At 44.5% G+C, this 15,603-nt stretch overlaps 1 protein-coding gene and 1 long non-coding RNA gene across 33 annotated transcripts in view; one reads left to right on the top strand and one right to left on the bottom strand.

The window, feature by feature from the left end:
* Positions 1-15,603, top strand: part of LOC110257584 (uncharacterized) — a 170,833-nt gene that overhangs the window by 15,328 nt on the left and 139,902 nt on the right. The gene's annotated exons all lie outside the window — the stretch shown is intronic.
* Positions 8,902-15,603, bottom strand: part of DGKI (diacylglycerol kinase iota) — a 474,617-nt gene continuing 467,915 nt past the window's right edge. For all 32 annotated transcript variants that reach the window (XM_021079007.2, XM_021079008.2, XM_021079004.2 and 29 more), the window contains 3 exons: positions 15,144-15,180; positions 13,369-13,468; positions 8,902-10,057 (listed from right to left, as the gene is read on the bottom strand). In XM_021079007.2, coding sequence (XP_020934666.1) covers positions 9,941-10,057; positions 13,369-13,468; positions 15,144-15,180 — 254 coding nt within the window. In that variant the 3' untranslated portion in view covers positions 8,902-9,940. The remainder of the gene's footprint in view (positions 10,058-13,368; positions 13,469-15,143; positions 15,181-15,603) is intronic.

Raw genomic sequence — 15,603 nt, 5'->3', positions numbered from 1 at the left:
AACTCCATCTTCCTCCTGTCACAGATGCTACTTTTTTTGGATTCCAACCTGCCAGCTGGCAGCTTGGCAAAAGCATGGCTCTGGGATGTGATAGGGCAGAATCAGAAATCATGAAACAGCCCTTTGTAATGTGACTGGACCTCTTCCTACAGATGGAGCCTCTCAGAGTGGGCGACACAGAGCCGAGGGTCCCCTGCATGCCCAGGATCGGCTTCTCATTCCGAAATCAAATGGAAGAATGTTCGTTTTTACAGAACTGAGATTGTCCTCTATTCCTTAGTTCTTTACAGGAATGGTTTTCCTCATTTTCAATCAGCCATAGTCTGATTCATGGTTGCCCATTTAATCATTGGCAATCCTAAAAAACTAGCTAACCTTGAACTGAGACTAAATCGGACTCTAACTTTTCAAAGATGTGTTTCGCAAACTACTCTATCTCGCTAGAGTATTTTGTTTATAAAATTCCCCCAAATCTCACTCCCCAGGATGGCAAGATCCCCACACTTCCCAGCCCAGAATCAGGGTGTTAGCAAGCATCAATGTAGGTTCTGGTTGCACTGGAAATTCTGCATGTGATCAAAGCCTCAGTCCAGCCATTGGGGGGAGGGGGCAGTGAATGAACACTTTTAATAAGACTCCAAAGGTCAGAAAATATTTGGATTCATTATATAAGGTACAGTAAATATCAAAGCTAGAAGCTAAGTTAAAAGTTGATAGATCTCACCAACATATTTCAGAGAAATGCCCCTAAAATTGAATGATAGGGTAACAAGTTTAGGGTTGTCATGTTTATAAGAGAATTTGTAAACAGCTATCTTGATAATATTTTTAAGAGGAAAGGTTACATATAAACCCCCAAATAAGAAAGTCCTAATCTCAGAATTTGTAAGGATTATGGAAAACTCCCTAAGTTGTCCTTATTTTTCTCAAATTTGATCACAGACAAGTCTATGGTCTAACCTGCTATGAAGCACTCCTTTAAAAAAAAACAAAAAACAAAACCTAGTTCTAATAGAAAGCTCTATTGGAAAGTTCTTCTATTAGCAGAGTCCCGGTTTCCCCTAAATTCTAGACATAATCTATTTCTTCGAAGCTGTATAAAGTGAAAATTTTACAGTCAATAGTCTCTGAAGCCACCCTAATCAAGTTCAGTTATTTTCTGTATCTTGTGAATTTGCTTTTCATGAAGATCAACATTTGCTGAGAGTATATATTTATTTGCGGGTTGCCATGGCAATTTGTTTTAAGACTAGAGGCTTATTTTCCTATTACTCTTAAGAATCTTTTTTTTTTTTTTTTTTTTTCTTTTTCCTCCATAACTCTGTTCTTTCTTAGCTTCCCAAGCCAGAGGCAAGGAGTTGGGTGGGGGAAAGGTACAGTGGGAGCAGTTCTGCGAACAAGACTCCAGACAGGAGCCCACTTTTTAGGACTTATCTCCAGACCAACTTCCTCCCCCACCCATCCAACCTGAAATCTAGGAACTCATGGAAGTAAGGGAAGGCGGGCAGTTTAAACTAGTTCACACAAAAATATCCTAGTAACCTTAGTCTGGGGATCTGAAGTGAAGTCTTACTTCATGGCAATAAATTACAGAAATTGCCTCCATGCTTTTTTAATTTTTTTAAAGCCAGAAAATACAGAGCTCTTCTGCCCCTTCTCCAAGCCCCCAGTCGCACCTGCACACTTCAACCCCCAAAAGGGGGGGGGGGGTGAACACTACGTCCTTTGTTTCCGCTTTAATTTCTGAGTTGGTGACTCGTCTACCTTAGTGGAAACATATATCTTCTGCAGGAGATTTGGGGATTGACTAGCAGTGGTGTGTGAGCATGTGTATGTGTGTGTGTGTAGAAGAAAAGCCAACTTTTTTTTTAGGGTCATGAAATACCAGCTTCTACATGATCTGGGATATATTTGGAATGTCTGGTGTTTTTACAAAAATGCTTTCATTGCATCTAGATGGCAGGGACCTGAAAAAAAGGGGGGCTCTAAGTGAGTTCTGTTCCAGTCTAAAATCACAGAAATCTATACCTGGAAAATATCACAGAAGTCTTTTAGTTCAAGCTCCCTCACAATTCAGGAATTGTCTCATAATCCCTGACCTGGTTGTTCAATTTTCATTTAAATACTAGAAGAAATACTGTGGGAAGTTACCTGTTTTATCGAAAGCCCAGTACATTTTTTTCTGGATGTAATGTTTAGAGAAAAATGAATCCTTATATAAGTAGTAAAGCTACCTCCTTTCCATGTCCCTTCCTGGTTTCTTCTGTCCTTGTTTTAATGTCTTCCCTGCAGAACTTGAACCTCACAGTCCCATCTAAGTAGCATCCTTCTGATCCAGATCAAACACCTCTCTTACATGTTCACCGAATGGTCCATACAGATGCCTTGTCAACTGCAAGATTCAGAACGGAAGACTATCTCAGGCCTCTTTGTTCTTTCTGTCTCAAGTGCAGCATCTTCCCAATGACCTCTCTGTATGACAGTGGATGTTGAACATAGCCTTGCAAACTCGCCCCAAACCGCAAGCAGTGGCAAGACTATTCTCAACAGCGTTTGGTGCAGGACTCTGAATACTATTATTCCATCAGGGACTTCCAAGAAGGGGAAATGATAATAACATTTAAAAAGGCTGAGAATTAAAAAGTAACCCAGGAAGTCGCCCCCTCTCCAGTGTTATTTTCTTAACATGAAAACCATCCTTGTACCAAAACATTTGACCTTTCTCCCCTTGAAATACGTTCAAGCTGATAAGCCTCGGAGAGCAAAACCCCTACATTTTTTTTGTTGTTGTTGTTCTTTTTTTGCCATTTCTTGGGCCGCACCCACGGCATATGGAGGTTCCCAGGCTAGGGGTCTAATTGGAGCTGTAGCTGCCGGCCTACACCACAGCAACAGCCACAGCAACACGGGATCTGAGCTGCATCTGCGATCTACACCACAGCTCACAGCAACACCGGATCCTCAACCCACTGAGCAAGGGCAGGGACCAAACCCGCAACCTCATGGTTCCTAGTCGGATTCGCTAACCACTGCGCCACGACAGGACCTCCAAAACCCCTACATTTTCAATGTCCTGTTCTCCATCAGTCCTAACACACTCGAGCTGTGGAATCTTGGGTAAATAGTTTTTCAAGGAGACACCTTTTAATCAATGGAAATCTGAATGATGGATGTCAAAGAGCACTGCAGGCAACGGGGGACAATTATTTACCTAGAAAATATCTACAGTAGACACGTTCGTCTGTAGTATCTAAAGGTCTTAATTCTGCTGCCGCTCTGCCACTTACTGCATGAATCTGTGTGGGTTGAATTCATTGCTCTGAGGTTTCATTTGTCCATTTAAAATGCATGATCTGCATTATCCACCTCAGGAGCTTGTATTGAAGCTCAAGTGTCAAAAATGCATCAAAATGCTAAAGCGTTACCATTATAAAATGACTGAAATTGTTACTCATCGGTTGCACAGATTCGAGTTGTCGAAACTCTTTTGTTGAAAAGTGTATGTAGGAAAGATTGAGAAGCAAGAGGGTGTCGGCCTTTCCCACCACTGAAGTCTCCTCCGTCAGATGCCATTTGGCTCAAAATACTGAAACTATGGAAAAGGGGTAAAAAGCAGAATCATCACTTTCTCATTTCCATGGGTAAGCCCTCCCTTGTAATTAGCAGGCCCGGAACAGAGGCCAAGCACTTTTCATGACTGCCTTTCATGTACATTTACTTGGACTCCAAATATCTGCCAGGCAGAATTTTATTCTGTGGTTATACTTTATTCTCAGAATATCAAACCACAGCACTTCTTTATATGGCATGAGTGACAAAACAGAGTTCAAAGAGGACTTAAGAATGTCTGAGAATATTCATCAAAATCTATAATGTTTCCAGAAGTTATTTTGAGTAAGTTATACTTCTGAGTATGTTTTCTTTGCGTTAGCTCTTAAATCTGTGCTTAGTTTGAAGACTTGAAAATAGCTCCAAAATTGAAAGACTCTGTTACCGAGTAGTGTCTTAAAAGATTGAAGGTTTTTTTTAAATTTTACAATGAAATGCTGCCATTGAACAAATTCATTTTTAAAGGAACATTTCTTAGAACTCCCAGGACCCAGTTCCAGCCCCTCAGAAACACGTCCCTAATCACAGCTCCCCCCAGGTGCTCATGTATCCTCTGCTTAAATATTCCAAGGGACATAGTTTCTAACTCATGTATCCTCTGCTTAAGTATTCCAAGGGACACAGTTTCTAACTCGGCCCACTCTGCTGTTTGATGATATTTATAGTTCATCTTTATACTCAAAACCCACTGCAAGTTTTGCCTCCTGTTTCTGGTTCAGTCATTGAGAAGATAAATATTTTGGCTCTCATTTTAGTAGTGTTTCTAAGTCTCATCTTAAAGTCTCGGTTTCAAATCCATTCTTAAAGAACAGTACCAAGACTCCAAGAAGAAAGAAATGGAAAATATTTTTATTTCATAGTCTCTCTTCATCTTTCATAGACCTAAAACATTGCTGGCTAAGGAGCGGTATCATAACAAACACTGACACGAAGCTGCAGGGCGTGTTCCCCGGTACCGTGGGGTTCTCCTGCCCAGAGCTTAGCAGTTTAGAATTTGCATTTTCTCCTAGACTGAGCTCTATGAGGTCAGGAATTTTGTCTTTTGCATTTATTCTTATATTCTTGGTATGGTGCCTGCATCAGAGTAAATGATAAACATATTTTAAAATCAGTGATTAAATACATGACTGATTGATTCGTGAACAGATGATTGCGTGTAAAAGGACAGAATACATCTGTAAACAGACCCTGGAATCTGTCCACCACGAGAATACCATCCAATATGCAAATTTCTACTTTGAAATGTAATGCTTCAATGGCTAAGAATTATTTGCTCTTTTTTTTTTTTTTTTTTTTTTTTTCCTTCCAGGACCAGGTCAGTAACTCACGGTGTCCTGGGCGAGCAGGCTGGCAGGGGCACTACATTTTGCTTAGTTGCTATTTTTAGGTTTCTCCAAAAAACCTAAGGGGAGATAGCCTACAATCCATAGATAGCCAGCAAAGGTAAACATTCATATGATACCGTCACCCAGGTGACTTCCTGGGTCACACGGTTGATATCGCTGCGTGTGTACAAAGCCACTGCGATTGTGCCCTCACGGTGGGACTAGGAAAGAAATTGGCTTAACACACCTGGGAGACTGCGTCTCAGAATAAGGCCTAGAGTAACTACCCAAGATGATGAAGGTCCCTGGAAGTCTATTTGTCCTTCAGGCAAAACAGATACTTGCTCCAGAGGGTAATTTCATTTTGAACCATTTTGAGCACAGTATCTGGGGGAGATTTGGGCATCTGTATGACAAAACTGTTGAAGGCAATGACAGAGAAAGTCCTGGAGTAGGACTATTGGCAAGGTCAGAAAACTGGAGGGCCTGGAGATGAGTGATGACCAGAGCACAGAAAAGAGCTGGAGCCAAAGTCAGTCTGAGAAGCTTGGCCAAGAAAAAGCTTAATAGGACTTAAAATAATGACCTGAATATGGCATTTAGAGACTAAGACAGCTGAGATATTCAGAGATGGTTCTACAGACCTGGGCAGAAGCTATTTTATACTAAATAAATGTTAAAGATTAACCAGAAACCTCTCTCGTTTAATGGGTGTTCTACTTTTTCCCCTAAAATGAAAATAATCCATTTAAGTAGAGCAATTAGTAGTTTTATTTGATGGTTATGATGGGCCACTTTGACAATGATCTCTTATTTTTCTATGGCATAGTCAAATAATATAGTGACTCTAAGCTACTCCTACTGGAAGGAAGCAGACCCCACCCATAGCCAAGTTATTACACCTTTTTGGCCATCGCTTGCCTGAATTAAATATCATGAGGCAAAGCAATGAGCATCAGTCCTGTAAACTCAGCCTTGTAGAGTGGTGTGAGCCTCCCAAAGGAAGAAACTCTCCACTGGAAATCCAGTAATAGCAAAAACAAGTCTGTGGGCTCAGGCAGGTTCCATGCTTCACAGAAGGTAACAAAAACAATTACAAGCCCTCTTGGTCATGGATTTTATGACACGAGCAATAGCAAATGCCATGTGCTGCTGAAGTGCTGCAATCATAGAACTAAGCATAGAATAATACAAAAAAGAATAAATGAAAATTTTCTGTTACCTTCTCTTTGCCAGTTGGTGTTAACTACACACGTACAGATGGCTGGCATGCTTCTAAAATGTTCTTTTTTAAACCTATGCAGTGTGTGTATAGGATATATACACATGTAGGTTTTGAAAGAAATAGACGTCTGTATGTACGTTAGGGCTTGTATATGCACAGAATGGATCTGACATGACACACAAGCAACGATGTTGATGAGTGTCCACGCTGTTTGTCTCTAGGGAGTTAGTCGGAGACACTAGACCAGCTCAGAGGACCACCTTGACTTTGCATGGGATGCTCATTGGTGGTATTAGAACTTTCTATACAAGGCATGTTCTCCTTTTATCCTTTAAACATTTGAGACATTTAAAATAAAATTGACATGTAAACAAACAAAACTGCTGCCCCCCATTTTCTAAGACAGGGATGTTATGAGGAGTCTAGTAATAAATTCCAGAAGTCCTTTCAGCAGAGAAACTTGCTAGGTCTAAATGAACCCTACCCACGGGTTGAGCATCTCTCTGTGCACATGGATCTGCCTATGCACTAAGGCCAGCGAGCACGCAAGGATGGGGCGTGATGGGGCCTGTGCGGCTTTCTCTCAGCTGTCCCTAGTTTCATGGCTGTGTACCTGCCAGCTAAAGTCTGTGTTTCTGAAACTGCATTCATTTTAGGTTATAACCTCTAGAGAAGTAACCAAAACTCTCCAAGTGCAATTCCTAGCCCTGGTGTTTTTGTTTTTCTTCTTGGTTTCTGTTCTTTTTCAAGTCCTTGAATGTGATAAAGCATAGCTTAACTGGGTTCTTTTTCATTAAATGTGTAACAGGGGACTATAAGGCTTCAGAAATGACTACTTTTAAGGTGATACAATGTTGTCTTTTAATAACTGCATTTCTCATCCCTCATCAGCCTCACCTAAAAATGGAATCCCAGAGCAGACAGTGCCACAAGACGAAGGGCTCTGCCGAGCCAAACACAGAGGAATGTCTGCTAAGTCAGCCACTCTTGGCAGTGCCGTCTCAATAGGTTTTTGTAGAAAATGGTATTTCTATAGGTATATACTTTTATCTTTTAAAGTCCTGTGGATTTTCAGGCCAGGGCTTGTCTACCTTCTGATGGCTCATAAGAGGGGAGAGTGCCAGCCTGAGCTAGTTGGAAACTCCTGGAGCACATGTCCTTAGCTTTTTCTAAAGCCCAGGATGGTGACATGCAGTGGCCAATTTAAAAAATAAAATAAAAGCTACAGGAGGTAGATTTAATGTTGAAGAAATTGAACGGATCGCTATTCTGCTCATTTTTTGATGCTTTTAATTTACTTTTTTGCCAAAACCCAAGTTCTCAGGGTGTTTGCTTGTTCAAAGAGATAGTTGCTTTGGTCATGAGTCATTCCCTATCAATAATGTAGGAAATTACTATCTTTTGGGTTGGAAACAATTTCCAAATGCACCAGGGCCCCTACAGTAGTTGTTACCTCATCTCTTTCCATACCAAGAATTTGCATGTGACTTCAGTTGGAGCTATTTGAATTGGCCCATAGCCACCTCTACCCTCAGTTTTCTCTGGGCTGCTTTGAAGCATCACAGAGAAATAGGAGATGGCAGTTGGTGAAAACCGAGTCCCTCATCCCAGCAAGGGCAGCTGGTAACTGGCTGCATGGCTAAATGTTTGGCTCAATCTAGGGAATGGAAGGCACCATTGCAAAGCCAGATTCCAGTCTGTTTTAAGGATTATATTTCTGTCATCACATCATCTCTTTGACAGTCCCCCAGCTGACAAACTCCCAGCAAAAGCCCAGTGATTAAATTCTCCTGAAATGCACTTTTTTCCAACTTCTGGAAACCATTTTCTGCAGTCCTTTTTGCCCTCACCAGAAAACCCCAAAGACAGTCCCACTTCTAAGACTGACGTATGGAAACAGATGTCTCACAGCCAACCCACCGTCCCAGAGCTGGAAATAATGCCAACAATTTGATTTTGTGAAACAACTAAGGACAGAGTTAGTCCCTACCCACTGAGAGGCTATTCCGATCCAACACAGAGTATCAGCTCCGTCCTTTCAAACGGCTGGGTGACCAAAAGTGATTCAGATAAGCATGGTCTCATCACTAGACCTTTAAATAAATGCAGAGAGACGATCATGTATGTCCATGCAGAAACACGAGCAAACACTTGCCTTGTGTCTAAGAGCGAAATGGAAAAAGGCTCAGAAGACATCACTTTAGTCTGAAGCAAAAATGTCACCCACTTTCACTTTTGCCTTATTATACCCAAGTCAGGTAGATAATCCCCCCAAAAGCCAGAAGACCGATGCTTTCATTATCACAGAGTTGCTAACAGAGGGACCTGTAAGTACCAGCTGATCTGCGGCGGGATTAGAAGATGCAATTCCACTGCCAGCCAGACTCCTACAGTAGTCTGCACTAGGAACATTCTGGTAGGGGAACTATAGAGAAAAGAATATATTAGCCCACCCCGTACATGAAAAATGGGGCTACAGGGCATAACCTTGGAACCTGACAAGCAGTAAGTGAGGCATCCATCTGAAAGATGCAGGCATCTCAGAAATCTGGCAGTGGAACTCAAAACACAAGGCTTTGTCCTTGGGACAAGGCTTACTTGGAGTAGTGAAAATCAAAAACTGAGAAGGAAAACCTAACATCAGCCCCCCTCACTACTGTACCCAAGAGCCTATGAGCCTCTGTGCAACATTCCAGCGACTGTTTTCTTGCTTAAGTGAGTTATTTTGACATATGCTGCTACTTTTGCTTTCACTGTTTTATTTCAAGTCGATTAGCCTGCTTTCTATTATCAAAAAAGTAAAAGTAAACTGCTGTCACAGCGCCCCATTTCCTGTAACCACAGTTCCCACACACGGTTTTCTGCTCAGCAGTTTCAACAGCACTTAAAATTGAGTGCTTCTGCCAACCAGCTCTGGGCCTTTGTTTAATCCATCGCTCATCTCGATGGCAGCCAAAGGCCGAGATGGCTACACGAAGGCAGAACGGAGCTGGACAGACAGACAGCCCAAGCGGAACCCGTCCTCCGCGGCCATCGGCAGCAGCCCCGCACCCTGGGTCACCCCCGGGTCACCTCTCCGAGAACAGCTGGGCGCAGACAACGCCCACGCCACCTTGCCACACCTCAGAGGTATCACGAGTTGACATTATCCACGTGGCACTCCCCAGCTCTGAGATAAGGAGAAGGGGTCAGGGAGGGAGAGGAGACATGCAGAGAGTCACTAAGGAGTCTTGGTATGTTTCGTCTCAGAAATGGAAGCGGTTTTACAGTTACATTTCTGCAGGACATCCAGAGGGACTGTAGAGACCTTCAGGGTCTCATGGTCTTCAAAGACTGAATGTAAAGAGAACAGATCATATCATGTTTGTTTTTGGTTTTTTTTTTTTTAACCGATGGGTAGTTACAGTAGAATTGTGCGGTACAGGGGAGAGATGAGCGCATGGGGCGGAGGGAGCAGTGCCATTTATATGAACATCCTTGAATCTTTAAAATAAATGATACAGGTGAACACAGAAGTTCATGCTACTTGCTGGAAGCAATAAGGATCGAATTTTGTGGACCTGTGTTCCACAAATCTCCAGGTATCCTGCCTCATCCTCAGTGGGCTATCGTGTTCTCTTGTACATCTTGGTAGCCCTTAAAACTGGTGGCCTGGTCTCAGATTCTTGCAGGAGAGAGACAGATTTATGGATTCCATCAGCTTCTTCCAGGGGAGCTGCCCAATCGCCAGGAGGGCACAGGCGATGTGCTCGTTCAGGTTCACTCAGCGTGTCCACCAGGGTCAAACCGCAGTTTCCAGGTCCTCATGGCCAATGATCTTATAGTTCTGGCGGCTTTCTAGGTAAGCAGCCAAATCGGGGTCCCCCGCCTGCTGTGCTCTTTCTTGAGGTGTCTTACCCTGTAGGTAACAGTGAAAAGCAAAGAGACACACACACATGGGATGAGATTTAAAACAAAACACCAAAGCAGACCTACTCAAAGATGACTCACTAAAAAGGATCTTTCCAGGGTTGCTTGTTTAGAGGTCTCAAGATGCTTTCAAATTTATTACTTGCCAGAAGCATCACATTGAACACGGGAGATACGCAAGTTCAAGAGAAAGAGTAGATCACTTTTCAGAGGTGGGGCTTCCAGCTAAGGAAGGGGAAAGTCGCAGGGTCCCTAAGTACACAGCAGCTGACTCTGGCTCCTGACCAGAGATCCAACCCGGATCTTGTTCAGAGGAGGAGAGAAATCCCTCAAGAGAAAAGGAGGGAAGCAGAAGAAATTCTGAGCTCCAGTTTGGAACGCTTCTGTTACTCTAAACCCTGGGAAGTAACAGGCAGAAACGAAACGGATGGTCAGAAACAATCTAAAGAGTTTCTTTGTCGGTTGCAGTCTTCCACTAGGTTTTCCTCAGTTGAGCATTACCTCCTCTGCCAAAAAGGGAGTTGATTTCTCACTGTAAGATCAATGGATGTTGATATTAAAGACATCTTGGGATGGTAGAGAAGCATCAGAAAGAAGATAAAAATCACCAACAATTCCACTAGACTAAGCTGTTACCCTTCCATCGTGTAACTATTTTACCTTTTTCCTGTGGCTCTACACATCACTGTTTTTATAAAAATAAAACCATCCTGTGTTTATGTACTATTACATAATGTTTTTCACTTAATATATCAGCCTTTTAAAATGTTCTTCTCATCATTTTACATGATTGTATAATTTTTGCAGTCCGTTATGTTAAATGTCTCTTTACACCCACTGTATTTCTGAAAGGAGGCCAGTGACCAGAAGTCAGTAGGAAAAGGAAGAAGGTTCTCTGTGCTCTTGAATGTTTAGAGATAGTGACACTCCTTGAAGCTTCTAATTTTTGTTCAGTGATACCTATTTAAAAATGACATTGAGTTCTAAGGAGAGGACAGAGGCATGATAACTGCACCAAAGAAATAGCTCCCTGTGTAAAAATGCACACAAGTATTGCAGACATAATCGAACATGTCTCAGCTTTCATCTCCCCACCACAGTGACACGGGGAGTAGACGATAAAAGGAAGGATTAGCGGCTCTGGACCTTTCTAAAATGTTACTCCTTCAGTTGGGATTTAATATTTAACCACCAGCTTCGAGTTCCCATAATAATTTTACTCAGCTTGTTTGCAGAATCTGTAGCCTCTCTTATCTTTGCGTTAGTGTTAACTAACAGGTGGGATTCCCAGTTTCCAAATATTCGAAGAGATGGACTGTGGTGGGTTTTCTGTGGATTTTTAAGGAGCCATTCTCTATTCAGAGAAATTCTCAAAATACTGCTCTCTCCGAAAACCTCTAGGAGAAGGCCCAGTCATATTTATCATATTAAGCGTTGACTGAGCAAAAAATTATAGCAGGAAAAAAATAATAGGTTCCCTGGAAAGGAAGGAGCGTAGCTCTATCACTCCATACAGCTAAGATCTCTAAATATGCTGGGTGAACACCTAGTGCAAGAGCATGTGCAGTAGGGCTTTATCTACTGAAAGAAAGTGACAGAGAAAAGCAGACACACCCACACGTGTAGAGAGATCATTAAAGCTTTAAGAGTATATAGGTCTAGAGGGTGGAACGTCTAGTGATTGTCCCTTTGTAGTATTTTTATGTTTTGCATTGCTAGGGTTTTCTGTGTGACCAGGCACTATATTTATAGCCATAAAATAATAAAGTTGTTTGTGTTGTGAAAAAAGCACACACACACATATATATATCACAGAATAGAAAGGAACCTGAAGGAATGTTGAGCCCATTTATCTGTCAGAAACTTAAAAAGACAAAAAAAAAAAAAAAAAAAAAAAAAAAGAGCCATCCGCCCGGGGACCAGCTGTTGGGCCCCATCTTCTATTTGTCCCTCTATGTCACGGTGTTCCTCCCTCCTCTTTGACCACCTGCCTTGAGACCAGTCTGTGTGTGGTGAACAGGCCCTGGCCCATGGCTCACTGATCTGCCTGCACCATGGGCTGTGTTTCTCAATCAGGTTACACATCAAAGCCCTGATGTGGCAGTGCCATCTGAGAAGAATATCCCTCTGAGCAGCTGTGTGCCACTGAGAATCCTACACCCAATTAGTTGACCAGACGGAGAACAGGCCAGCTAGAAACCAGGATCTAGCTTTGGGAGCTTTGGGCTATCAGAACTGAGGCAGCCAGGGACCTCAGAGAGCGAGGACCTGGAGGGGCACCAGCCAGGTGGAGAATCACGCCAGGCCGCTGGCTCCAGAAGGGAAGGAAGCGCCTCACCAGAGAGCAAGATGGGTTACAATGTGCACAGCTGATGGAAGAGACCCCAGTGTGAACACTGGAGGTGATAGGTGCTTAGCTCTCAAATCTTAGGGGGCTTTAGTCATCCTTAGGCTTCTCCGTCATCTGTGGAGGTTTCTTGGCGATGCTCATGAACCCCAACCTTGGGCTACGTAGAACCCACTTGTTGAAATCCTCATCTCTGTGTTAGAATGCCTCTCTGAAACCCTCTCCATTAAGTGGTCTGTCCTTGGCTGGAGTCCACTCGGGGGGCTCTAACATTCGCAGAGCTTATCGTGAACATGACCATGACCTCAGATCATCAGAGAACGCCACTGTGGGGCTGACCTTCTGTATTAACTTTTCCCTGCCCCCTCTCTCATGGGCGGCAGCCCTAGGTCAACCATACTGGGCTTCAGCTCCTGTTTTATTGCAGCTTTCAACCCTTTCCTTGGGTGCTCTCTGTAAACTAGACCAACTCATGGTGCAGCCTGACCTCCTGTCCTGGGAGTGACCGTAAGCCCTTGGGCACCCACATGTGGGGCCATTAAATCATGGACCTTAGCTGTTCTGGATTCAGTGGCTGAAGGAGAAATCCCCGAGGGGCTTCTTGGAAGCCAGGCCAATGTCTTGGGAACATGATGGTGACCCCTCTCCCAGCGCTTTGAACCTCACCTCCCCGCAGCTTGGCTGCTGGCATTCATCAGGAGAACCCCAAAGTCCGAAGGGCAGCGCATTCAGAGTCTATAAAGTCCCATAGGCAAGCGCACACCCTCCCTTTGTGCTTATACATTTAAACTGCAGTTTCTCTAAATGAAACACTTTATTTTTTCCTCCTTTTTCCAAAGCCCCAGGCACTTCCATAAGTGCAGAAAGGACGCCTTTGCTGTGGGCACAAATAAAGGCGAGGGTGCCAGAGACTTGCCCAGTGGGAGGATGCTTGCACTCACTCCTCAAGTTACCTTGGAGTCCGTCTTTCTCAGAGATGCTCCTGCGTCCACCAGAAGCTGGCACACAGCCCGGTTCCGCTGGCAGGCGGCCTTGTGCAGTGCGGTCTCACCCCTAAATCAAAGATGAAATGGGAAACCACCCATAAGAGGCCTGGAGGCGGAGTGGGGGTGGGCTGGAGGCAGCGGGGAGGAGAGGAGGGTAGTGCCCTGTGCTGCTGCTGACGTTTGCTGTGCGTTCGGTGCCCTTCAGCTTCTTTCCCGATTTGTGTGTGAGACCAAGGCTGCGGGGCAAGGCCAGGGAAGGCAGGAGAGGGGGTCCTGAAAGTGCCTTGAGTTGGTCATCAACTCCGCATGATACCTGACCCCAGCCTGCTTTTTAAAACCCTGTCGCTTGGTTAACTAGGCTGAGTGATTCCATTTTCAACTATTGGCATCTCATTTAAGGAATACTCACTGGCGCTATGAGATAGGCCGACGTGAGGAGACGTGTCTGAATTGTGTTGAGCCATGCACTCTGTGTAGACGCCTGGGCAGAGCAGGGATGACCCCGGATGGAGGCGCACGGGAGAGGGGGTGGGGGTGGGGGAGAACCACATAACCGTGCTTGGTAGGTTGGTAGGTGGTTTGGTTTGGGAGGGGATTCTCCTGGCAACATCCACTCTGCCCAACCACTGACTCCTTGAGTGGCAGATGGCAGGGGAGGGGCAGGAAGACCGTGGGGGAGTTGAGGAACCAGAGCTGCCCCCATTGGCAGCAGGCCTGTGGTCAGCCACTCAGGATGGGAAAGCGCCAAGGGAAAGGGGCCCTTTTCCCCATCCCTACCCCTCAGGCTGTATAGAGGGAAGGATCTTTCCATTCTGAGTCCAAATTTGAGGAGACACTTAAGGCCAAAGCGTTTTATGGAAAATCAAAGGCACTCCTCAGAGAGGCAAACTGGGGTGACGGACCCTCTCAGCAACGGGATGTGCGCGGTGTGGACAAGTTCGCCAGCCGGGACGGTTTCTTCCGAGTCAGTCACTTAAGGCTAAACCCTCCTACGTGTCCTCTGTCCTGTTCCTTCCTGCTTTTCCTCCTCCTCATCTTCTTGGCCCCTCCCCTCCCCACCCCACCCATTCTTTATCCCTTTTGGAATCACACTGACGTTCTCTAGAGGCACCACGTGGCTTCCTGGGTGAGATGTTTAGCCTTTCTTTGTTCCTGTTTGGGGAACGGTAGCGCTTTTGCTACTCTGGCAATAAGGAAGGTGAAAATAAGCGTTACTGGTTTCAGGACCATCACAGTGATTTTTCTCAACTAGGGTTCCTCTTCCGAGACACACACACAAAACCACGGCAATGGAGCTACCGTGTTTTCGGTTGTCCGGTGGTGGTATATAACGCGTCCCAGTCTAGACCCAGCAAGAAGTTGTCGCACTACACACAAAGGCTGCCTCAGGGCACGAGGGCTTAATTTTCTTACAAACCTCAGTTGAGAAGGAATCAACGTGAGGGGTAATTCAGAGCTAAGGACTGTAATTTGGATTTCTCTGCCGTTGAGGATGCGGCGGAGCGAAAGGACTTGATGACCAGCCAGGGCTGCATGCACGATCAGCATGACGCGGGCCTGCCCTTCTTGCTGTGTAATTTTTGATCTAGAAGACGGGTCCTGCACCGTTAGGAAGGCCACGGAAAGCCCACGTTCTTATCACAGACACAAAAAGATGGGCTGTATGATGCCCTCGAGGCTGCGTCCTTCTCTTAGACATGTTCTGAAGATAATCGAGGCCTTGTAGCAAAGGCAACACTCACGTTTCACTGTCTGCCATATCCAGTAGCTCAGAAGGTCCTGAAGGAGAGGAGAGAAAGTCGTCCATCAGCAATAACGTCAAAAAGTAACCACGCACCAAAAATCTACAGTCACAGCATGAAACACGTTGGGAAGCGGAATGAGAAGGAGTGTTCGGGATACATTCATGGCTCAGCGGTTAACGAACCTTACTAATATCCATGTGGGTTTGATCCCTGGCCTCACTCAGTGGGTTAAGCTGCAGCTCCAATTCGACCCCTAGCCTGGGAACTTCCATATGCTCTACCTGTCGGCCCTAAAAAGCAAAAACAACACCACCAACAACAAAAAAGAGTGGAGTGTTTGGTGATGGAGACAATAAGACCACCTCCCCGCCAAAAAAGAAAGGATCCATCAACCTCCTTCTCCTCAGTCTCCCAAACACCACCAGCCAGTATCGCAGGCTGGGAAATACAAAAGAAT

Source organism: Sus scrofa, chromosome 18 (assembly GCF_054392235.1).
Source record: "Sus scrofa isolate SSC_HxYL_T2T_F1_AM1 chromosome 18, Sscrofa_HxYL_maternal_Yorkshire_Landrace_v2.0, whole genome shotgun sequence".
Lineage (NCBI taxonomy): Eukaryota > Metazoa > Chordata > Mammalia > Artiodactyla > Suidae > Sus > Sus scrofa.
Note: the sequence above shows the minus strand (reverse complement) of the source record. Positions and strands in the feature narration are given on the sequence as shown.